Source organism: Orbicella franksi, chromosome 1 (genome assembly GCF_964199315.1).
Source record: "Orbicella franksi chromosome 1, jaOrbFran1.1, whole genome shotgun sequence".
Lineage (NCBI taxonomy): Eukaryota > Metazoa > Cnidaria > Anthozoa > Scleractinia > Merulinidae > Orbicella > Orbicella franksi.
The window spans coordinates 7,088,893-7,110,902 of record NC_138145.1 but is presented as its reverse complement, the minus strand read 5'-3'; the positions used below and the strand labels follow the sequence as shown (position 1 = coordinate 7,110,902).

At 38.7% G+C, this 22,010-nt stretch overlaps 2 protein-coding genes across 3 annotated transcripts; both read left to right on the top strand.

Moving 5' to 3' along the window:
- The first annotated feature begins 2,433 nt into the window (after positions 1–2,433).
- On the top strand, positions 2,434–10,630 carry LOC145487052 (THO complex subunit 3-like). Its single transcript, XM_081465763.1, has 11 exons — positions 2,434–2,517; positions 2,665–2,760; positions 2,896–3,019; positions 3,670–3,761; positions 4,624–4,692; positions 5,749–5,825; positions 6,759–6,839; positions 7,499–7,585; positions 8,067–8,145; positions 8,755–8,865; positions 9,865–10,630. Exons 1-11 carry the CDS (start codon positions 2,434–2,436, stop codon positions 9,925–9,927), a joined length of 963 nt encoding a protein of 320 aa, XP_081321889.1. The 3' UTR covers positions 9,928–10,630.
- Positions 10,631–11,730: 1,100 nt separating this feature from the next.
- On the top strand, positions 11,731–21,405 carry LOC145487039 (extracellular tyrosine-protein kinase PKDCC-like). Of its 2 annotated transcripts, none has more exons than XR_014049350.1 (5): positions 11,731–13,098; positions 16,932–17,066; positions 17,531–17,960; positions 19,006–19,433; positions 19,952–20,039. XR_014049350.1 is itself a non-coding variant. In XM_081465749.1 (5 exons), the coding sequence occupies exons 1-5, from the start codon at positions 12,487–12,489 to the stop codon at positions 20,065–20,067; spliced, it is 1,494 nt and encodes a 497-aa protein (XP_081321875.1). In that variant the 5' UTR covers positions 11,731–12,486; the 3' UTR covers positions 20,068–21,405. The 2 variants fall into 2 exon arrangements, 1 of the variants encoding a protein (XP_081321875.1); XM_081465749.1 differs by having other exon boundaries at positions 19,006–19,206; positions 19,952–21,405.
- The last annotated feature ends 605 nt before the right edge of the window (positions 21,406–22,010 follow it).

The following is a 22,010-nucleotide window of genomic DNA, read 5'->3' as shown; positions in this document are numbered from 1 at the left end:
TAATGCTACGTGTAGGTTTCATGAAACTCATATTAGCATAAACGTTATGAGGCAATAAACACCCGTGTTAACAAACTTTCTAATAGTAGCTTTACTCTTTTACGTGTAAACAACAATTCCATTCGTACGATTATAAAGAAGGCTAAGTTATTTCTGATTCATAAGAAAAATCGGAACTCCTCCTCTTTTCTTCTTTACGCGAGGATTGGGACTAACACTGAGTGAGGCACTGGAAAACTCTCAAAAATAGCTTTCCTCTAAATATCGCCTTCCGAAAAATGCTCTAAATCTCTAGGGCCCCTGTCACAGTGATTTGGGTATCCGTGAGTTTTGGGTACCCCCGTACCCAAATCCCTAGTGTTTTGGGTATCCCCACTGGGGATACCCAAAACACTGAAAGCTTAAAACTGGGGCAAGTGAAATCATCCACAAGTCTGCCAAAGCCCAATTATCTTCTTACTAAGCTTTGTCTCAATAAATTAAAGCGTTATTTTACTTGATATAAAGACAATCCGTCGCTGAAAATAGTCGCAATTTAGAACAGACTGTCTGATCCGAGTCCGCAGTATAACGACATACAAAACCGAATTCACGCGCCAAAGTGCCTTGTATGAACATGCGCTTGGTGCCTATCGATAACCCTTGCAATGCCGTTATTTTAAACACGAAAGGCACATTCTAAACCTCGTATAGTTCGACAATTAAATTTAATCAATATGCGAACGAACACACTGAGATACGGCCGTCACGCAATATGCACACTAGTCTTAAGCTGTGACGTCTGACCTCTGTGTATGCTACCTGTCTGAAATAAATTGTCTTAGACTTGTTTATTTATCGTTCTTTCCTTGACCATCCCTCCCATTAGATTTTGCCGGCGAACAGTTCTCTATGCCATTTAACGAGGTTTTTTTTCCCCTTGTTTTGGGAAGAAATCCAAAATAAGTATAAATAAAGTGGACAAGACTTAATCTTTGGACAGGGGAAACAAGTAAAAGTAGGATACCCAAATCCCTAGTGATTTGGGTATCCCCTTCTGAAGTGTTGGCTTGCAATCATTTCTTTAATTCAGGGTAGCCAAATCGACCGAAGATAGAAAGGCAAAGCAAACTTGCCAAGTCGAAAGTCAATCAACAGAGAAAAGGACTAGAAATGCTAAATTGTAAGGGATACCCAAATCCCTAGTGATATGGGTGTCCCCTTCTGGAGTGTTTATTTGTTATTGTTTCTTTAATTCAGGGTAGCCAAATCGACCGAAAATAAAAAAAAACAAAGCAAACTTGCAAAGAAGAAAGTCATCCCGATGTAGAAAGGACTAGAAATGCTGAAATGTAAGGGATACCCAAATCCCTAGTGATATGGGTATCCCCTCCCAGTGTGTTTATTTGTTAAAATAAAATATTGGAAGGGGATACCCATATCACTAGGGATTTGGGTATCCCTTACGTTTTAACATTTCTAGTCGTTTCCTCATTGGAATGACTTTCGTATTTGCAAGTTTGCTTTGCTTCTTTATCTTCGGTTGATTTGGCTACCCTGAATTAAAGAAACGATAACAAATAAACATATTGGAAGGGGGTACCCATATCACTAGGGATTTGGGTATCCCTTAATTATTCGCATTTCTTGTCCTTTCTCCCCTTCAACGCCTTTCGTCTTTAAAAATTTGCTTTGCTTTTTAATCTTCGGTCGATTTGGCTGCCTGAAGTAAAGAAACGATAACAAACAAACACCCTAGAAAGGGATACCCATATCACTAGGGATTTGGGTATCCCTTACATTTCAGCATTTTGATCTAGTCCTTTCCTCATTAGAATTAATTTCGTCTTTGTAAGTTTGCTTTGCCTTTTAGATTTGGTTACCTTAAATTAAAGAAACAATAAGAAGCAGGCACATTGCGAAGGCAAGTAGTAGGAGAGATAATCAAGGAAAGAGCGATAAATAAACAAGTCTGAGACAAGGTTTATTTCAGACAGGCAACATACACAGAGGTCAGTCACAGCTTGAGACCCGCATGTTGCGTGACGGCCGTATCTCAGTGTGCCCGCTCGCATATTGATTTTATTCAATGGCCGAACTATCCGAGGTTTAGAATGCGCCTTTCTTGTTTAAAATGACGTGCATTTCAAGGGTTATCGATAGGCACTAAGCGCATGTTCATACAAGGAGCTTTGGCGCGTGAATACGGTTTTGTATGTCGTTATAAATGAGGACTAGGATCAGACGGTCTGTTATAAATTGCGACAATTTTCAGCGACGTTATGTGTTAATATCAAGGTTAAGAAAGCTTTTATTTACTGAGACAAAGCTTTGTAAGAATATAAATGGTTTTTGAGCAGAATTATGGATGATTTCACTTGCCCCAGTCTGTGGTATTTAACGCTTTCAAACGACATAGACGACGAATGAACCTGGGAACGACACTAATTCAAGATGGCGGCCACCGACTTGAACGAAATGCGACAGTACTTTGAAAATAACTCAAGAACGAAAGACTTTGTTGCCCATACAGCCAAGGTTTGCAAAGAGAAACTATAATTTGGTGCTTAATTGGTGATATCTGGCCTGTAGATGTACTATTTGCATAGAGGATGTACTAAAACTTGAGAGTCGTGCTTTGGCGCAAAATGTAGCTTGTTAAGTTATGTTTTGCGCGTGTTTTAGGTTCATTCGGTGGCGTGGAGCTGTGATGGTAGAAGACTTGCTTCAGGATCTTTCGATAGAACTGTCAGTATTTTTGTTCTAGAGAAAGATCGCTTGGTGAGTGCAGTTTCCATTTTTCTATTTACAGCTTTTAGATTTCTAGATCTTATATTTTTACTTTAATTCAACTCCTTATTTAAGTTTAAGACTTATTTGAATTGATTAAACTGACAGCTGTACCATCTTTGCTAGACAAAAGAAACAACCCATAAAGGCCACGGTGAGAGTGTCGATCAGCTCTGTTGGCATCCTAGCAATTCAGATCTCCTTGTGACTGCATCTGGAGATAAAACTATCAGAATATGGGATGCAAGAGGTAAATTTATGAAGTCATCAATTTCATTAAGCTTATATTTTGGGGGGATGGTACAGTGCCCTGTTGGTTAGTGTGAGGACTCGGGATTGAGCAGTTGGGATTTCAGCCCTGGTAGGGGATCATTACACTGCGTTGTCTAGAGCATGAAACGTTACTCTTTAATGCTGGTGGAAGAGGGTGGAAGGGGGGGGGGGTGGGGGGGAGGGAGGGGAAACCCTTCAATGGAACATGTTTAAAGCACAAAATGACAAAATGGTATTGCAGTTAGCCTAAATATCACTGACTCTGCAGTGTTTAGCTCCCAATAATGGTAAGGGTTAACCCTTTAAGACACCTGTATCCCACATTGACTCTTATCCACAGTGCCATTTCGTCATTTTACCATTTGTTTTAAACACGCCCCATCAATGGACTAGTATCCAGGGTGGAGTAGAAATACATACACTCCTGGTCAATTCATACTTGCAAAGCCAGGGATTAGAGCTGCACTGATAGTAGACTCAATATAGACTTTACCTACATTGTACCTTGTGCCTTTTAATAGTCTACATATCTACATTTAGCATTCTACATTTAAAATGCCGACATGTTAAAATATTTAGATGCAATTGAGTTTATGAAGACTCTCTTATTGTAATTTCATTTTACAGCCAACAAGTGTGTGTCAGTAGTAAATACTAAAGGAGAGAATATTAACATATGTTGGAGTCCTGATGGCAACACAATAGCAGTGGGAAATAAGGTATAATAATAATAATCTTGTACATCTGGAGTTTGGGTGATAAGCCCTTTAGGGTTCTCGCTACAGTATATACCTCTTACTAACTGAGTTCCAGGTCGGTACTGTAAGTTATGGACCAAGTTTTTTCCCCTTTGATTTATGGCCCAAGCGGGAAGTGTGTGGGTCATAAACTGAAGGGGAAAAAACGACGATCCGTAACTTACATTATGGACCAAGAAGACGAGGTTAGTGAGATATTTATGATATCTCTACTGTGTACCTGACAGGTTTGGAAACGATTGCTATTCACGCGGATTTGGAAAGGCTTCAAATTTCTGATGCACCTCGAAAGCAAAACGAATCAGTTTGAAACATTTTTTAAGTCGTTAGCACGCTTTATTACGTAATTTAGAGTATAAGAAAGTTGTAAAGTTTCACTTGCTGTAAAAGTTAAGAACACTTTTCGATAAATCACAAAACAGTTTGGCAACAAAACCAACTGTAAATTTTAGTGGGCCGTACTGGAGAGTATGGCCAGCTAAATTGACCAATCACAGCGTGCGTACTAACTGAGAGATATAATAAGTTGCAGTATTCAGCTTCAGTCTCAGAGGCCATACTGCCTCAGAAGTTCTGAAATCTTGCACAAGACATTTCTGATACATTACTGCTTAAAGGTAAGCCAGTTTGCAAGATGTATCGGTTTTTTCCAAGATGACTTTCACGAGAAACAAGACCTGTCATGATTCTTGAGAGTGCACTGGGAGTACTCATGCATAAGGCTGTCAAATCCCTTCAGAAATCTTAAGTTACAGCATCAGAGCTGATAACAACCTGTATGGTTTGTCAAATCCAGTCTTTTAACAGTTAACCTTTTTTTCAGGAAGATCTAATAACATTTATAGATGCAAGAACTTACAAGGCGAGGTGTGATGAACAATTTAAATTTGAGGTGAGTGGGTTGTTTTATGTAATTACACATGATGTTGAATGATTCCTCCCTTAAAATAAAAATATGATTCCACGACTATTTTAATTTCCGAAGTAGAACCATCAAATGTCATATCATGTTCACTAAAAACAGTTGTCAGTCTTTTCATTTCTTTTGGCACTGCATGTATATGAGGAATACATGGACGGGGTGGAGTGGGGAACACTCATCTAGATCAGCTTTTATACACCTGTTTCCCCAACACTTTTTTCATGCTCTTGTCATTTCCTGTCAGACCACTTGTGTGCAGGACAAAGAAAAGTCAAACCTTTTTGGTTAAATTAATTAAACCAATTATAAAGAACAAAAACAACAGCAACAAGTGGAAACCTTTCTTAAAGTGCTGGGAATGGTTGCTAATTGGGGAACTGGTGTCTTTGATGATTCCAAAGCAGGAAACCAACATTTTCAATTGAAGTACAAGGAAGTTTAATTTAAAGTTGATATACATGTATCTATTCAGTGTTAGCTCAGATTATAGCAAATAAAGAAGTCAATTTCCCCCTTCCCTTTCTTTTGTATTTCTTACCAGTTGTTGGAATGGGGTTCGGCGCGAAATACTGTAGTATGCAGCTTTTAATTTTCCTGTCTAGCCACCATCACCCTATTCACTATTAGATGTAAGAACATGTTTAAGAACATGTATTATGAGGTACTTGCACAAGTGCATACATGTATAGTCTGTAAACAGCTTTGCAACATCATTTTAACTTTATTTGCGTGTAAATTATATGCATATATATACATGTACATAATGTAATGATATAATGAATGGAAGATTTCATCATTTACATACATGTACATACGTACACATGCATGTAAATGTGATAAAGGTTGCTCCCAGTGTTAGACAGATTTTGTAAAGGTCCAAGCTTTCCAATAATTCACGTCATTCTGCACTAAAAGCAAAGGTGAACTTGTGGCTAGTCTAAGTGCTGTGTTAGGCATGAAATATGAAAGGCAACTGTTATGTTTTTGGTGATGTTAATGTGAAAATTCTCTGTTTCTTCTACGTAGGTTAATGAAATTTCCTGGAACAACACAAATGATTTATTTTTCCTTACAAATGGTCATGGATGTATTAACATATTGAGGTAAAATTAAATTCACACTGAGAACTTGAGGTAATTCCCCTGAAATAAAATTGCACATAGATTTTTGTTCAAACTTTGTCCAATGAATTTTTATCATATGAAAACTTTAATTATAAAATAAAAAAGGGGGGTGCCCATGCTTGTTAAGAAGCAGTGAGGCATTGAAAATGTCCCATTTTATCGTTATTTAATAGGAATCAGATCAGTCTTTTCTCATGCAAAGCTTATGATTAGCTGATTAAAATGACTGGAAAAAAATTTGGTGCGCCCGAGTTTGTTAGTGAGCTACATGTATAGCCATTTTTCAACTGACAGAACTCAATATCAAGGCAAATCCGCCATGTTTTCAGTGTGCGTGTGCACAAACGCGTGCTAATGATGCCATAAATTATGCGCAGTAAGGATTCGCACTGCAATACTGGGGAATGACCTTAAATGGTGCACTGCAGGCTTTTAGCCAGAATTTGAAAAGTGGCCGTCCAAAATGTGCTATAGGGCCTACTCAAATGAGCAATTGTTAAGGCAGCATATGAAAAATAAAATAATTTTCTTTAGAAAGGAGCCATCCACATGATGCATGGACCCCATCTGGCTAAATGCCTGGATGGAGCAGTCTAGGTTCTAGCCCTGGCTGGGGACATTGGGTTGTGTTCTTTGGGCAAGACACTTTACTCTCACGGTGCCTCTCTCCACCCAGCTGTACGAATGGGTACCAGGGAATTAAATGGTGGGGGGTAACCCTGCAATGGACTACTTCCATCCAGGGGGGAGTAGAAATACTCCTAGTTAGCTAGTGTTACAGAACCGGGGATAAGCTCTGGCAGTATAGACCCCATGGCCAGATGTAGATTTACCATAACTCAAGTAGGTATTGTGATATGCTGGAGGGTTTTTGGTATATGCCAGTAATATTATTTATTTTTTGTAATTAAGTTACCCAGATTTGAAGCCACAACAGACATTACATGCTCATCCTGCTAACTGTATCTGTATAAAGTTTGATCCCAAGGGAAGGTAAGTAAACTTCTACATCTTCATGTAGAGTAAACTGTTAGTCACATGATCAGACCAAATAATGTGCTCAAGATTGTAAAAAATGCCTTTTGTTAGTACATTTTGAGACTCCTATTACTTCACCATAGAGTTACATTGCAGGTACAATATTTATTTATTTCTCCCCTCCAGTTGTCAGCTGGCCCATTTAGCCAAGCATCTTTGGCAGTTTTTCGTGACTTTTCAGTGATTAGAAGTACCATTTTACAGTGGCACACACAACATTTCCACTTGCTTAAGTTCTCTTTTTGTTTCACCATTTTTTTAACATTTTTTAGTCCTGGGCTAACTCAGACAAAATTTCAAGAGTACTTTGTAAGGTGGGCGTGGTTGTTAAGGTAACGATCCATTCAACCTCCAACCCAGAGTTTCATTGGTTAATTAAATCGAAAGGAACCAATCAAAGGCAGTTTCCAAACTGAAAGATGTCAAAAGTTAGGATATAAAGCTAACACTGTCACTGATACTTTCCTACAGTTTGGTATTCATACTTTCGACAATTCTTGTAGAAACGCACTTTACGTGAATGGAAACAAAGTATTTTTTTGCATTTGTGTGTGTGACCATTAACGGTTCACTACATGTCATTGTGCTTGACTGCTCGTTTTTATCTTGATCAGATACTTTGCAACTGGAAGTGCAGACGCTTTGGTGAGCCTGTGGGATCTGGATGAGCTGGTGTGTGTGAGAACATTCTCAAGATTAGAGTGAGTGACAGTAAATAGAGATAGATACACGTTAAGATGAGTGGGATTTACATCGGAGAACTTAGACTACGGGTAGACCCTCTTTCGCTTAGTCCGTCGTGAGTGACACGAAAGAAAACCGCGAGAGAAAAATGGCTGCGTGAAATCTTGGGGGTGATAAGGGCTTCTACTCCCAAGGATTTCGCGCCGCCATTTTTTCTCCTGCGGTTCCCTTTCGCGTCACTCACGACGGACCAAGCGAAAGAGGGACTACTCGTAGTTCTAGTACTTGTAGTACTCGAAGAACTCTTCGTCCCAGTCCCAAATTTCTAGCAAGAAACATAAAATGGACATGGAAGGAAACATATCAGATCTCTTTCACAAGGCTTTACAAAGAATGTCTACAATAGTATATCAGAATGGAGCCTCTAAGAATGGTGCACTGAGAAATCTTTAATGGCTTTTACTGATGAAATTCTTGATTACGTTTTCTGATTCTCAGCTGGCCCGTTAGAACACTGAGTTTCAGTCACGATGGAGAGATGCTGGCGTCTGGCTCTGAGGATCTTATCATTGACATAGTATGTGATAAATATTGCAGTGCTATAAAACAACATCAATAATAACAAGAACAGCTTTCATATCAACAATAACAATTTAATAATAAGAACAACAGTAGAACAATAACAGCAAAAGAACAGCAATAAAAAACGTTACAAGCATGTATCAATACATTGGCAACAACAACTAACAACAACAATAACAACATTAAAAACAACGAGATGACAACAGCAGCAACAGCAATGATTATCAGCTAGCAAGTGTGATAATAACAACAATTGAAACAGTGGAAACCATTACGACAGACTTAGCAACATCAATGGTAACAACAACAACAACAACAACAACAACAACAACAACAACAACAACAACAACAACTATCTACAATGTACATGTAGGCCTAGACCAGTTTCATGTAGGCTATTGACCAGAATTGCACCTTTCGAACCCTTTTCTCGTTTTCACCAATCCCTACTTAGACATTTTCTCCAAAACTCTTATTCAAACTGACGACTGCTTCAACGCCAGGTGAAGTGAGTTTTTCTCCAATGTTGAGGTGCTTTTTATTGGTTTATTCGCGTAGGGCTGTAAGCAACACTTTATAGCGATGTTATTTTATTTATGTCTAGACGATGGTCGAGACAGGCGAGAGGATATGTGAAGTACCATGCAATGCTCCAACCTTTACAGTAGCCTGGCATCCACAGAAACCTCTCTTGGCTTTCGCGTGTGACGATAAGGTAAACACTGAGGCAATCTGTTAGAAAGAAGACGTGATTTTTATGCCATTGGGGCTGTTTTCTTTGGTTTTGCATTAAGGCAGTTTTCAAATTACTGTTGTACATGTAAAAGCCATTATACCAAAGTAATCACACATCACAAAAGATACAGCTAATCGGTTACTTTAGTGGACAAGTCAAGACTTGAAGTAGATACACATAGCTGACGCAAAGCGCGGGAAAACCAGTGAGCCACAGTTGGTTTTGGTTTTACTTCTCACAGAACGTAGTATAGTTATCTTTTTCGAAACTTGTCCAGACACAGCCGGGTGACGATAAATAATGAAAGTTCTGAACTCCGGGATGTTATTATTGAAAATGCCGATGTAAACTACGTACCTTTTTCCGTGAAACTAAAGTTATTCTTTAGTTTTGGATTAAAAAATGCCTAAAGATGCAGGCTTTTGACGGCTCACCTTTGTAGTGTCAACTTAAAAAAGTAACTGAAACTACTCGCCCTTGTTTTGTATGCCTGACTATAATAACTTGAAGCATTGAAATCGACTTCTGTGTCTCATTTTACTATTCAGTCATAGAAAACACGGGCGAGTTGTCTCTTTGTTAATCAGTTACTACACAGCAAAATGCGATCCAAAGTGCGATCGTGTGGAGGCGCGGAGGCCTCATGGTTAGTGCGCTCGTCTCTGGATCGAGCGTCCGGGCTCGAACCTTGGCCGGGGACACTGTGTTGTGTTCTTGGGCAAGACACTTAACTCTCACAGTGCCTCTCTCTACCCAGGAGTATAAATGGGTACCGGTGAATTGTTGGGAAAACCTAACAAATTGCGAGGGAGTGACCTGCGATGGAATAGCATCCCATCCAGGGGGAGTAGAAATACTCCTAGCCACTTCATGCTACAGAAACCGGAGTAAGCGCCGGCAGCTACGAGCCAGTCGGCTCCAAGGCTTCACTTTTTTTTTTTTTTTTTAATGTGATCCAAGTTGTTATTTGTTTTTCAGGATAAACACGATCGTGATGCCGGCACTGTCCGTCTGTTTGGACTGCCAACCAACTCTTCATAACCCTGGATAGCACTGAATTATCACAGTCGGAGACTGTGGTTGTTGTGGAACATACTTTGCAAACGCACTACCGCGTTCAAGACACTCTTAAACTGTTCATTGATGTTATGTTTTGGTCCATTTCTTCTGCGAGAATGAAGATCGCGTTGTGTTAAAATATCTGTACATTTTTAGTCTGGTTTAATGCAATTTTACTGTGAATGAAATGAGGAAAAGAATTTTGAGGATTCTTGTAAGCCTGGATTGAGTGCCTGGAAAATTGGACATCTCGTAACAGACTATTAGGTAAAAAGAGCTTGGTTTATATACCCCAACACTTTTCGTGGACCAGTGCGAATACTGCACAAGGAAATTCGCTTACAGCTATAAGCTTCTTCAGCTTTCATGTGTCGTGGTAGTCGTATGAATGCGGGTGCAATAAAGAATTTGCACTACGAGTGATATGTGAGAATATTTTTCAAAATTGCACGAGCCTTGAGGTTGGTGCAGTTTGGAACAATTCTGAACTAGCACGAGTAGTGTTTCATTATATGAACAAAAACGCCGCCTTGCAGTCCCTCGTCCACCGACCACCCTCCCGTACCCTCACTGCCCTCGCAAATTCGACGCAAGGATTGGGGCTAAGCCACCTCCGAGGCCATCAATGAAGAGGAGACCATACTGTTAGAAGAAATTGATGCTCGGACACGAGCCAACGCCGACGACGATATGACTAAGGAAATTGTCAAACGCGCGCATCAATTTGCACTGCAGTACAAATTAAAAATTAACGATAAATTGGCCTGCTCTCAGCCAATCACAATGAAGTTTTTTTTCTCGGTCATATAATAGCTGAAGTTACAGAGCCTCAAAGGGTTTGTGGAGCTCTCTGACTGGTTAAAACTCGCTATAAACTTCTTTTGACTGCATCGTCAGATCAAACCTTTTGAATGATACCAAAAATCACGCTTAGTGAGTCTATTATGAATTGAAGAGAGTTTTTCGTCCTATTAATTAATTTTCCCGTCGATTTGGACGGAAAATTAGACGGATAAATTTGAGACAGAAAAATCGTCACTAATTTGAATTCGGCAATTGCATTATTTCATTTGTTGTAATCGAGCCAGGGGTCCGTTTCTCGAAAGCCCCGGAAACTTTTCGGGCCCATAAAGCCATTTTTAGTCAATCTATCTAAAAACGGAGAAGTGTATGCGCCTGAAACTCCTTGTATGAAGGGAACTTCTCTTCATATTAAGGATATGTGAATAAAACAGCGCTGTAATCGTAAGGTTCGAGATTTTGCTATGGCTTTACGGGCCCGAAACGTTTCCGGGGCTTTCGAGAAACGGGCCCCAGATGTGATTACTTCTGTTTGACGGTCATTAGAAAAGGGCTTATTCTTTGGAATGGCCATCTTCATGCCATAAATTGTGAAAATGTAACCCTTTCACCCATTGGGTCAGCTATGAGCAAAATTTAGAAAGTAATAGCCTACTTTTTCTTTCTCTTCGAAGTGGAGTGAAATCTCCAGCATTGTTGCCTTCCTTTAATCCCGTAATAATGATAAACAATATTAATATTTTACTAAGAAAACAAGTTTTTCACGGCAACTGGCAAATTACGGTACACACTTTACAACATGCAATGACCTGTGAGAGGGTATGAGCAGAGAAAAATTTCTGTCATTACAAATGTGTCGTAACCCGAGCTGGTAACATATCAAGCGCTCACTCAATTAATTATAATTTCCTTTTGTGATATGTTTTGCGACTGTGATATAGGATAAATAGAAAAATCGGAAATTTCAGACACGGGATCATGAAATAAGCGATTTATGATTTCACCACCATTTCCGTTCGTATTTTCGCGGAGTTGTTCGCTTTAAGTTAATAATAAATGGTTAAATAAAAATAAATAAATAATAAAAAAGCAAAACTAAACTAAACTAAAAGAAACAAAACTTTACAGATTGATTCGGCAGGGTTTGACATACACATATTGATGATTTTAGATTTGCATCTATAAGTAACTTTTAAAACCTCACAAGTTAACAAATTGAAAATTCAATTTTAATTTTTCATGTTCATTGCGCTTTCCCAGAAAAATGTATTCGCCTCAAATTGCGCTGTCAATTCTCCTCTGCGGTGAACGAGTTCTGACAGCTGATATCTTTTTTGTGTGATGTTATTTATATCAGTAGTCGATGATTTGCAGTTCATTATCAAGGAGGTGTGTTTTATATTGTACTAATGGGTGTGATATTTAAAGATATTTAAACAAACTATCAAAGCCTTTGTCTAAATTTTGATGTTTTGCTAATGATTTCCGCTGCCAGACCCACTCTATTATCTACCACGCTTCTTAATCTGTAATAAACGCCGTTTCCCGTTTTTGAGGTCCGATATCCCGGTTTTTGTTTATACTACACATCACTGGAATCCCCGACGTTTGTCAGAATTGACTGAGAGACAGTTTCGAGTACGTCTGCGTTGTCAGAAGCTTAGAAATGGATTATTCAAGCGGGGAAGAAACACTTGAAGTGCATTTCCTTGCCTTAAGAATTACTGGAATCTGATCGCAATGAAGCGATCTCGGCGTGGCTTTCTGGTACGAACGTTGTTAACTATATGTTCTTTGTCATTGTTTTGCTGTCTGGTTGTGATCTTGGAGACCGTACACGAGATTAACACTGACCATCTTCTACGTGCTTCAGAAGTAAACAATCATTTTAGTGGTTTCCCTTCGGCGCTGGCTTCATACAACGTTCAAAACACGAAAGATGAAATATTACTGAATTTGCAATCTGAATTATTGTACCGGGAGCAAGGAAGAGCTCTTAAATCTTTTTCGAAGTTGAAACAATGGGAAGAATATCAAAATTCACCATTGTATAACACAACATTAGGGAAACTACCGTCATTATCAACTGGTCTTCTCGGTTGCAGCGAAATAAAAGCCATTAAAGTGGTGCGAAATATTGGTCGCGGCTACACCAAGACGGTGCAAAAAGGGCTCTACAGGGATGACGAAGTCGCTATAAAAAGCGTTCGCTTAGACAATGAGGATATTAAACGCTGTGTTTTACATCCTACGGGGAATAGAACTGTTGAGGAATGTTTTATTTTCGCAAAATACAAGTTGGCCAAGGAAATAATTATGCTTCAACAGTTGCGACATGCAAATATTGTGAAGGTAAGCTAAGTGCTGTGTCAGAATAATTGATTTGAGTTGCATCAGATGATAAAAATAACCATTGCCTTTTTCGTTGATCCTGGGTATTTTGGGCAATTTATGATTTTCTCTTTCCACAAGGCTAGCGAATGACTTCTTTAAAAAAAAACTTTGTCGCACCGTCGTAAAATTCAGACCATGTTCCTTGTGTACATACAAATTGAGACGCCTGTTTGCTCGCGATATGTTTGTTACCATAATGGTCGTATCACTGATGCGATAAGTCTTGTTATAGTTTTAAATATCATGACAGTATCAGAACTATCTCAACTAGAAGGAGCCATTTGAAAGTCCTGAAACATCTTGCCAACGATAGTGTTGTAAATAGCGGGAGAACAGAACGGAAAAAGGGAAGGGACAAATTACTCGAGGGCCTTTCACGTAACTTGAAATTGTAGAAATGCCCTCCACCACTAAGTCATATTCATATCACATGCTTGCAAGCTGATTATTGTAATCTTGAAGATGTGATTTCAATTATTGGAGGTAGGCCCAACGTTTTAAAGACTTAATTAACCTTTGGAGTGTTCTGTTCACCTTTTAATCCTCTTAGCCAACTAGCTAAAGAATTTGATACTTCGATTAAAAAAGGAAGGATGATCTTGAAATTCTTCTGTGAATAAATATTGAACATTCTATAGAGGAATTGTGTTATGGTCAAGGGGAAACAAACATAATGTCAAAAAAAATTATTGAAGAATTTGAATTGAGACTTGAAAAGTCCGAAATCAAATTAATAAGTAAATCCACTAACTAATGGTAGTGGAACATAACTGAAATTTCTGGCCTGCACAGTTTTTCCTCGTATTTTGTGTGTTTAATTTTGTAACACCAAAGAGTTTGTAGACGAGAAATGACTCTAAACTTTATTTAGCAATTTCCTTATTTCTTTATTTTAGAATTACTTTCATGTACTTTTAGTACTAATTTTATTCCTAATGTTCCAGTTGTGTTTAATGTGAAATTTATTCATGGAGCGGTAGAGATAGCTCTTAAGCATAGAGGCTCTATAAAATAAGGCAATCTTCTTTGAGACTGTGACAATTTAGAGCACTAAAGTGATTGTGTGCACTGGTTTGTTTCGGGTCGGGATTATCCATCGGAACAGGAGGCATTTTTTGTGCGTGAGGTGAAAGTTGATTCAATGAAAGCTGGTTGACTAAAATAGTCTTTCAAGCACTCAGTAAACTCAGTAATGGTTGCAACAATACATTACAGGAAGACAACAACTTCTATTCGGTCCAGCTGCCCAGGACGTTTTTTTATCCGATGCAGGAAACAGAAATAGAAATAGAGCCCAAAAGTGGCCTTTTATATGGTTCATTTAGTGATTCTGAACTATAGTGGATATTAAATGGCGACATTCGATACGGACGTGTGTAAGCTTAAATGCCACCGCATCCAGAGACAAGAACGAATGCGAAATGCGAAGGTTAAGGACCATTTTAAAATGATGTCTAGTCTTGGTGATTTTTTATCTATTCTTTTTTTTATTTTTCTATTTTTTATGTTTTGGAATGGGATGTAAGTCAGGAGAGAAATAAAACAGGAACAAATCAATTCCACCAAATGAATCAGGCTGACAGGAGAGGCTTATTTTAATGCCCATGTATTAGTTACTGTTATGTACACTACAGACACTACCCCATGTTGTCAACTTTACGTGCTTTTTTTATTTCCCATCATGCCTTTGAACTTTACAAGCAGATAAGGTGATAAACGATGACGCATACATGACAGTTACTAGCTTAAATGTTTCAATTAAATCTTCTTTACAAGGTCGTTTTCCCACTATTTAATGCAAACCTATAACTGCACCTTAATAATCATCTTCAAAATCTAAGAAATTTATGAGACCTGCCATTACACACTGTACTGTGGACACTGCACAAACCTGAAAGACAATGAAGTAAAAGTGTTAAAACTGTCATGAAAAACATAACTTCGCCAAATCCCCCTGGCTGTAAAGCTTTTCCTCAGAGCATACTTCAATTCTTTATTTTGATACCGCATTTTTCAAAACAAATATGACAAACAAAGGCTTTCTTATACCAGGAAGAATCGGTTAAACGACTGTGGCAGACCACTGGCGGACTACTGTGGCAGCATTTGCACACTTCTGTAACAGAAGTTACCCAACCCAGTGGCTCTTGAGTTTCCTTGGCGAAATTTCAGGCTCCCACGCTCTCACGGAAGTTCTCTTGTCAGTTTTTGGGGCGTTGCCGCCCGAGGAAAAAAAATAGCCACCCTAAGAAAATAAAGATGTATATTTTCCCATACTAACACTAGAGGAAATGTTTATGTCGCTTTTACCATGATTGTTTTGGGAGATTCCGAGGACCTTTGCGTAGTGGTCTCCGCGCGGTCACTTTTGTTTTAGGGGTTGAGCGTAAAAAACGATTTTTACCCGCTCTGCTGAGGATTTTATCGACTCCCTGACAAGCTAGACGATCAATGTTTACCGGGTCTATATCAGAGAAAATGGTGTTCACGTTTTAATAGGAAAGGCAAAACTAAAAAAAACTGAACGAACAAAATACAACGGTAACCCAGCCCAAAGCAGACAGCTTGGACAGACCTGGACAGTATGAGAGAATGCCTGCCTGTTGAAATATTTTTCCAAATGAAAGCAGATTAGGGAGGTCTACTGAGGGCCAAAAACGCATCTCATCAGGTTCACAATTTTCTTTTCTTCTCGAGGTTTCCAACGTAGAATAAGTTGGTAATATTATGCCATAACAAGACGTTTTCTAAGCGCGTTTTGCTAAGTCGGCACGTATCAAGCGTCATTACCGAAAAAAAAATCGAAATGACTCGCCCATTTGTAATTTTAAAACTGATTGAGGTCAGTAAAAAGTAGTTGAAAATCAATTACTAATGGGAGTCGTTAAGTTATTTTCCGCTCTCCGAAAGTACAATGATTGCTTTTCGGCAAAGATCTTAAAGATACTGAAATCGATGAAATGCGGGATATTTTGTTCGCTGTAATTGCTTTACAAATCGACATTTTCCTGCCTTTTGTCTGACCTTTTAGCTTCTCATCAATGCACCACCCCTGCATTGGTGGCTTAAGAAAACATGCGGTTTCAAGCGATACGGGGACATAACAAAAAATACCTCCATTTGCCACAAAGCACAGATGCACAGAAGACGAACGTTCACTGATGTTTATATGTTCCGATCGATAAAGGAACAGTTTTCTTAGGAAAAACTCGACGAAACTGTGAGTAATAAGATACAGATCATAAATAACTAAGATTTGTAAAACCAATATTGTGTTTATGATCATTCAGTCAATGTTTTCACTCGTGGCCTTGGCCAAGTTGTTAAACGTCTTGGGATTTTTCAGTGATTTTGTTTCGCTTACTAACGCTAATCTTTTAATTATTCTTAAAACGTTCAGTCTACAGTTATATTGGGACAATTGTTAAACGTACGAACGTAACTGCGGCACAACTTTTGAAAACGTGGAGGTATCTCTGGTTGACACCCTCGGGTATTCCATTTGGCTACGTCCCTAGATAGTCACCACTAGGTGTCCCCATTTAGTAGAGGGGTGGTCAACCTCGGTTAGCTCAAGTTTTGATTGATTGATTAATTGATTAATTGATTGATTGATTGATGTACCAGAAAAAAATTGTTCTATTCAGTTCAGTGAGTGCGTTAGTCCCAGAAATAATAATTACAAATTAATGGTTGTAAATTAAACAAATCGTCTCTTGTTCAAAATGATTAAAGCTTATCGCATATCATTGTGCAGGATGATTTGCCAAGTTTAAACTTTTTTCTCTTAGCTTCTAGGTTTCTGTTGGCAAAATGAGCTTAATACCGCTGACCTTATGACCCGTGGCCTTACTATGGTAACGGAAATTGGTTCGACGCTTGATGTCATCACCCTGGTACAGCTGCCTTGGCAGGAAAGATTCCGGGTAGGGATTTTTGTCTTTGTATTTAAGGTGGCTCAAAACTGTTTCCAGCAGTTAGATTTTGATAATTCATTACAACCGCTTTTTATCACCTGATGCTACAATCATGGTACCACAAAACTGTCCAATCATTGGTGAACACGTTGTTATCATTTTCGTGACACAATAGGTTACCATAGCATCAGTATGACCTGCTAAAACTACCCTTAATTACAGCTTTAGGGGCTTATAATTCAAAACGGCACACTGATTTTTTTTATATATATTATCAAATTTTAATAAGCACGATAAGACGCAATTTTTGGCAAAGTTTTGAAAAATTCTGTACATAGGGTTCAGAGCAAACTTAAAGTTGTGAAAATTAGATGATATTAGCTCATGCAATGCACGAATTAAATTTTGGCGTACACCTAGTTAATTCTAATCATACCAGGAAGTATTTCAATCAAATGTTTTTCCCTTTCCAGATCTGCCTTGGTCTTGCCAGATTATTGAGTTATTTAGCCCATTCTCCAATCGGTTCGCTCCTTATCCGGGATTTCAAGCTGTCACAGTTCATTCTGGTCGGCGGAGAGATCAAGCTGACAGACTTTGACGATGTTGACAATGAAGAACCCGAATGTTTGTCAAACAAGGACTGTGTTGTGAGAGGCGCTAAAGGAAATAAAACACTGCAATGTGATCGAGGACGCTGCCAAGGTGTAATCGCCGCCAAAAATTTAGATTACGCGAGTCGTGGTGTAATGAGTCATATTCTCATACCAGGAGCTCCGGAGAAATTACAAAGTTACTTGAACGAGATTAAATACAATCTTCAGACATTGACTTGGAGCAGTGACGAACTTGCGTGGCATTTGGAAAGAGTGCTCGATCTTCTACGTTTAGGAAAACATTTAGGTATAAAATAGATTACAAATTGTAATCCATCAAATATTTTCGCTCGAACGCGATTGGTCTAAACGCGTCACGTGACTAAATGTGCCTCAGCTAAAACTAGGGAATATTTGAGTGATATTCCTCAATTCGCACACTGCGAAAAGTATTATATTTGAAGGATAACAAACAAACCAGTTGCCATTTGACTTAAAAAATATGCTCGGATCGTCCTTGGACATAATCTGTACGCTCTCGGAAAACTGTGAGATTCTCGGAACAAATAATGTCCGCGGACAAATATCCGAGCATATTTTCACGCGAAATGGAGGCTTCTGTTTACTGCGACATAATTCTAAGGGAAAATTATAAATATATCCCATATAACCTCCTAACCCAACCTGGTGATGTTCATTTAACGGCTTTAGAAATAGTGTTGGGTTTCATATCGTTATATATCTTAGTTTTACTATTATATATTTCTTGCACGCATCTAAAATTTTCAAAAGTAACATCCCTTCCAAATCATGATAAACCCAAAAATACTTTTGAAACGCCAAATTGCTTCGAATAAAGAACTTCCCTTCCCTCAACCCAGCTACCCCCACTCTCTAATATGCCCCCCTTATTAAACGCCTTTTAAGCAAGTGTAAAGACACTGTAGGGGGGAAGCTTATTTAAGCCACTGCTTATTATGAAAGTTGACATTTCTTTATTTTCCAAGATGTGCCCCCATCAAGCCTGTCTTCTGAGATATTCGTAATTGAAAGGCTATTAAATAACAGTTCGGACATTTACAACTCACTAAGCCTACGCACATCATAGGTATAAAAAATGCCCATTGATTTGGTATTCTCATGCGTCTGTCCTGTTATTGATCATGAATTTCGTCACAACATCGTCAAAGTAGCTAGCCGTGGGTCCGCAGACTACAGTTATTGTAAAAAGTTTAATTGTTCTCATCCTTTTGAAGCCTTACATTTTAAACTACTTGTAATGAAGTATTATCAGGTCCTGAAAAATTTCCCTTTTAATTTTTACGCTTTTTCTCTTATCTCGATCTCATTAGAACCGTACACAAGTCCGACAAATTTCTACAAGGAACTTCCTAACGCCGACTTCCCAAAGTTACATGATTACGACTGTTTAAATTCGCGTTTGTTCGGCGCATGTCAGCTGGCAGTTTATGACGTCACAGAGGCAAAATACAAGTGCGACATGGACGATCAATGCAAAGCTTTTGTGACTACGGCGGAAACATTATGGACAGGTGAGTGGAGAGAGTCTCTATGATGAACTAGCTGTGCTCCTTGCAAGGCTTGAGTTGGTTATTTTCACGTTATATGGGTAGAGACTCTTCACTCCTGTGGCCTGGAATTGAGTTCGCCTTCACTCCAAGGGATTTAACAACTATGTTCCCAGGCTCCCTCCTTTGCCTCCCACGACAAGGGAAACAAAAGAAAGAGAGACTAGGATCGAGGCTGGGGATTTAACAAGGTTCTGTAGGATTTTTTCTGGGTTTTCGATCAGTTTCCCCTCTTCGAAAAGTAAATACTAATTTTCAGAACATGTTTAATTGATAATTTGTCTAATTGAAAAGAAAAGCAAAACAAAACAAAAAAAGGAACGTCTCGAAAAATAAGGGTGGCATAAATTTCTTTTAAAAGGCTAGTCTGCTAGACTGAGTGGCGTAAGAAACTTGGATTTATGGAGCGCATTAATTTCAGTAATTTTTAACATTTTGGTTGAAATTACTGTTCCCGTTTAATCAAAAAATAATTTTGGAACATTATTTTGAGCATAGATTTCATCTTTTTATTAATTCTTCACCCATTAGTGCATTCTTTAAAAAGTGCCGCTCGATCGATCGGCTTTGTGTTGCACTTCTTTTGGTTTACAAGTGTCGTTTGTTAAACATGTCAAAAGTTCCGCTTAAATTACCAGTGAGTTGCAGCTAAGCACACGGGTAGACAAGTCTATGGACAATAAACACGTCTACGCTCCTTTTTCCTCAGGTTACTTCATCGTGTATTTAAAGAATGACACATCACATGTCCAGCCTAACAAAGACACCACAATTTACATCAAACAGCCCATCCACGTGAAAAGTAATGTAGTTACGTTACCTTGACAACCAACTGCGACCAGCGTCTAAGTAATTAATATCAATCAACACGCACAAAAAGCAAGTTTTCTAGTGTTTACTTAAAGAGAAGTTGTCAACGTTCGGCAGAGGCAACAGGTAACCTTCCTTACTCCCGATATCGTCCCTTTCTGGCAACGAAGGTAGACAACGGTTGCCTGGCCTCTGGAGGAGCCACGAGGCACGTTGTTGCAGAGGTGTATTTGCGATGTGACGTCGTCCAAGTGCCTTCTGGCAGATGGAAGCGTTGCATTTGAGTTATTTGATGTCATTGAAGATAATAAAAGAATAAACCAAGGCTGATGCCGAGTGTTGCTTTCTTTGAACAATATGACGGCCTTGGTACGTTGGCGTTCAAACGGAAATGAACAATAGAAAAGAATAAAGATACCACTGAATGACAAAATCACTTCCAATATAAACAGTAGTCAGAAGTTATTGTTCTATAACAGAGCGCGTAGCATCTTCAGTTCGCGACAGGGGACGGGAGGGGAAGAGGGGTACTCCCACAAATTTAGGCTGGGGACGTGCCACGCACTTCATGAAGCCCTTACGCTATTTCAGACCAAAGCATGCGATTTTCGATACCCTGTTTCATACTGACTCACAATTCGATATCGTGTTCTAGAGCTCTAAAAGAAGCACACGTCTCTAGTCAAGAAATTATCAAAGTAAGCTTACCTTGATAATCTCTCGCTCTAGTACATGACCTCAACTAACCAGCAGGAATGGTATATATTTGCGTAATTCGAATTCCTGATTTTAATGGAAAAACCTAGTTGGCATCTAAACTACATACAAATGCTTAAAGAGAGTGTAAAGCATACCCTTTCACGGACCAAGAGTCAAAATCTACAGTATAATTCAGATTAAAACGGCTGAGAAACCACACCCTTTGGCGCCTTATATACGTATGTAAGAGAGCAGCCCGTTTTATAACCATCAGTTACAACACGTAAATACACTTCTTTATTCTCGTACTAGGCTCATCACGGCGTCCAGTAGAGAAAGGGTGCTTGATCTACGGGCATAATCTTTAAGTTGCACGCCATATGCATGAGATTTTCTTTTGTTCGTGGCCATAATGGCCTTTAAACTTGGTTAGAATTGGCCCTGGAAAAAAGGAACCACCGTAAACGTTCAAAGCCTCATAACATTAAATGACCCACGTAAAATTTGTCTACTAGTGCTACTGTATTTTCTCAATTAAACGCTGGGTCCCAAGATGGTAAATAAACCTCATCGGCATCTTTTTCGAGGTATCGTTTCTTTCATAACGAGTTGTACTTATCACTCCACTAAGTTGTAACGGGTACGACCTCAGAACCAAATTCTCTATAACTTGTTTTATAAATTAATAATAATAATAATAATAATAATAGATTTGTATAGCGCCACATCCATGGCTCATGGCGCTTTACAGTAAAAAATGTTATTAAAAATAAAATTTACATTAAAAATTTACATCAGTGATAAAAAATTACTAACAAATAAAATAGCTAAGCTGTAAAAATGAAAGTAAAACTAGGAATCATTAAAACCTTTAAATAAAAACTGACTAACTTAACTAAGTGACTGACTAACTAACTAGCTAAACTATCTAATCTACTAATTAACTAACTAACCAAAAGTCTAGTTATAAAATTTGTTAAAAAGATATGTCTTTATACAAGTCTTAAAATCTGATAGCGAGCCGCTCCCTCTTATATTGTTCGGAAGAGAGTTCCATAGGCTAGGTGCTACAAAAGAGAAACACCTATGACCATAGCCTATTAACTTGACAGGTGGTACTTTCAAGAGGTTTTTGGAGGAGGATCGAAGATTTCTGCTTGGTACATAAGGCTCTAGCAGTTCAGTAATGTAATTAGGGGCCTGGCCGTTGAGCGCTTTATAGGTTAAAAGTAAAATCTTATAATTGATGCGCTGGCTTA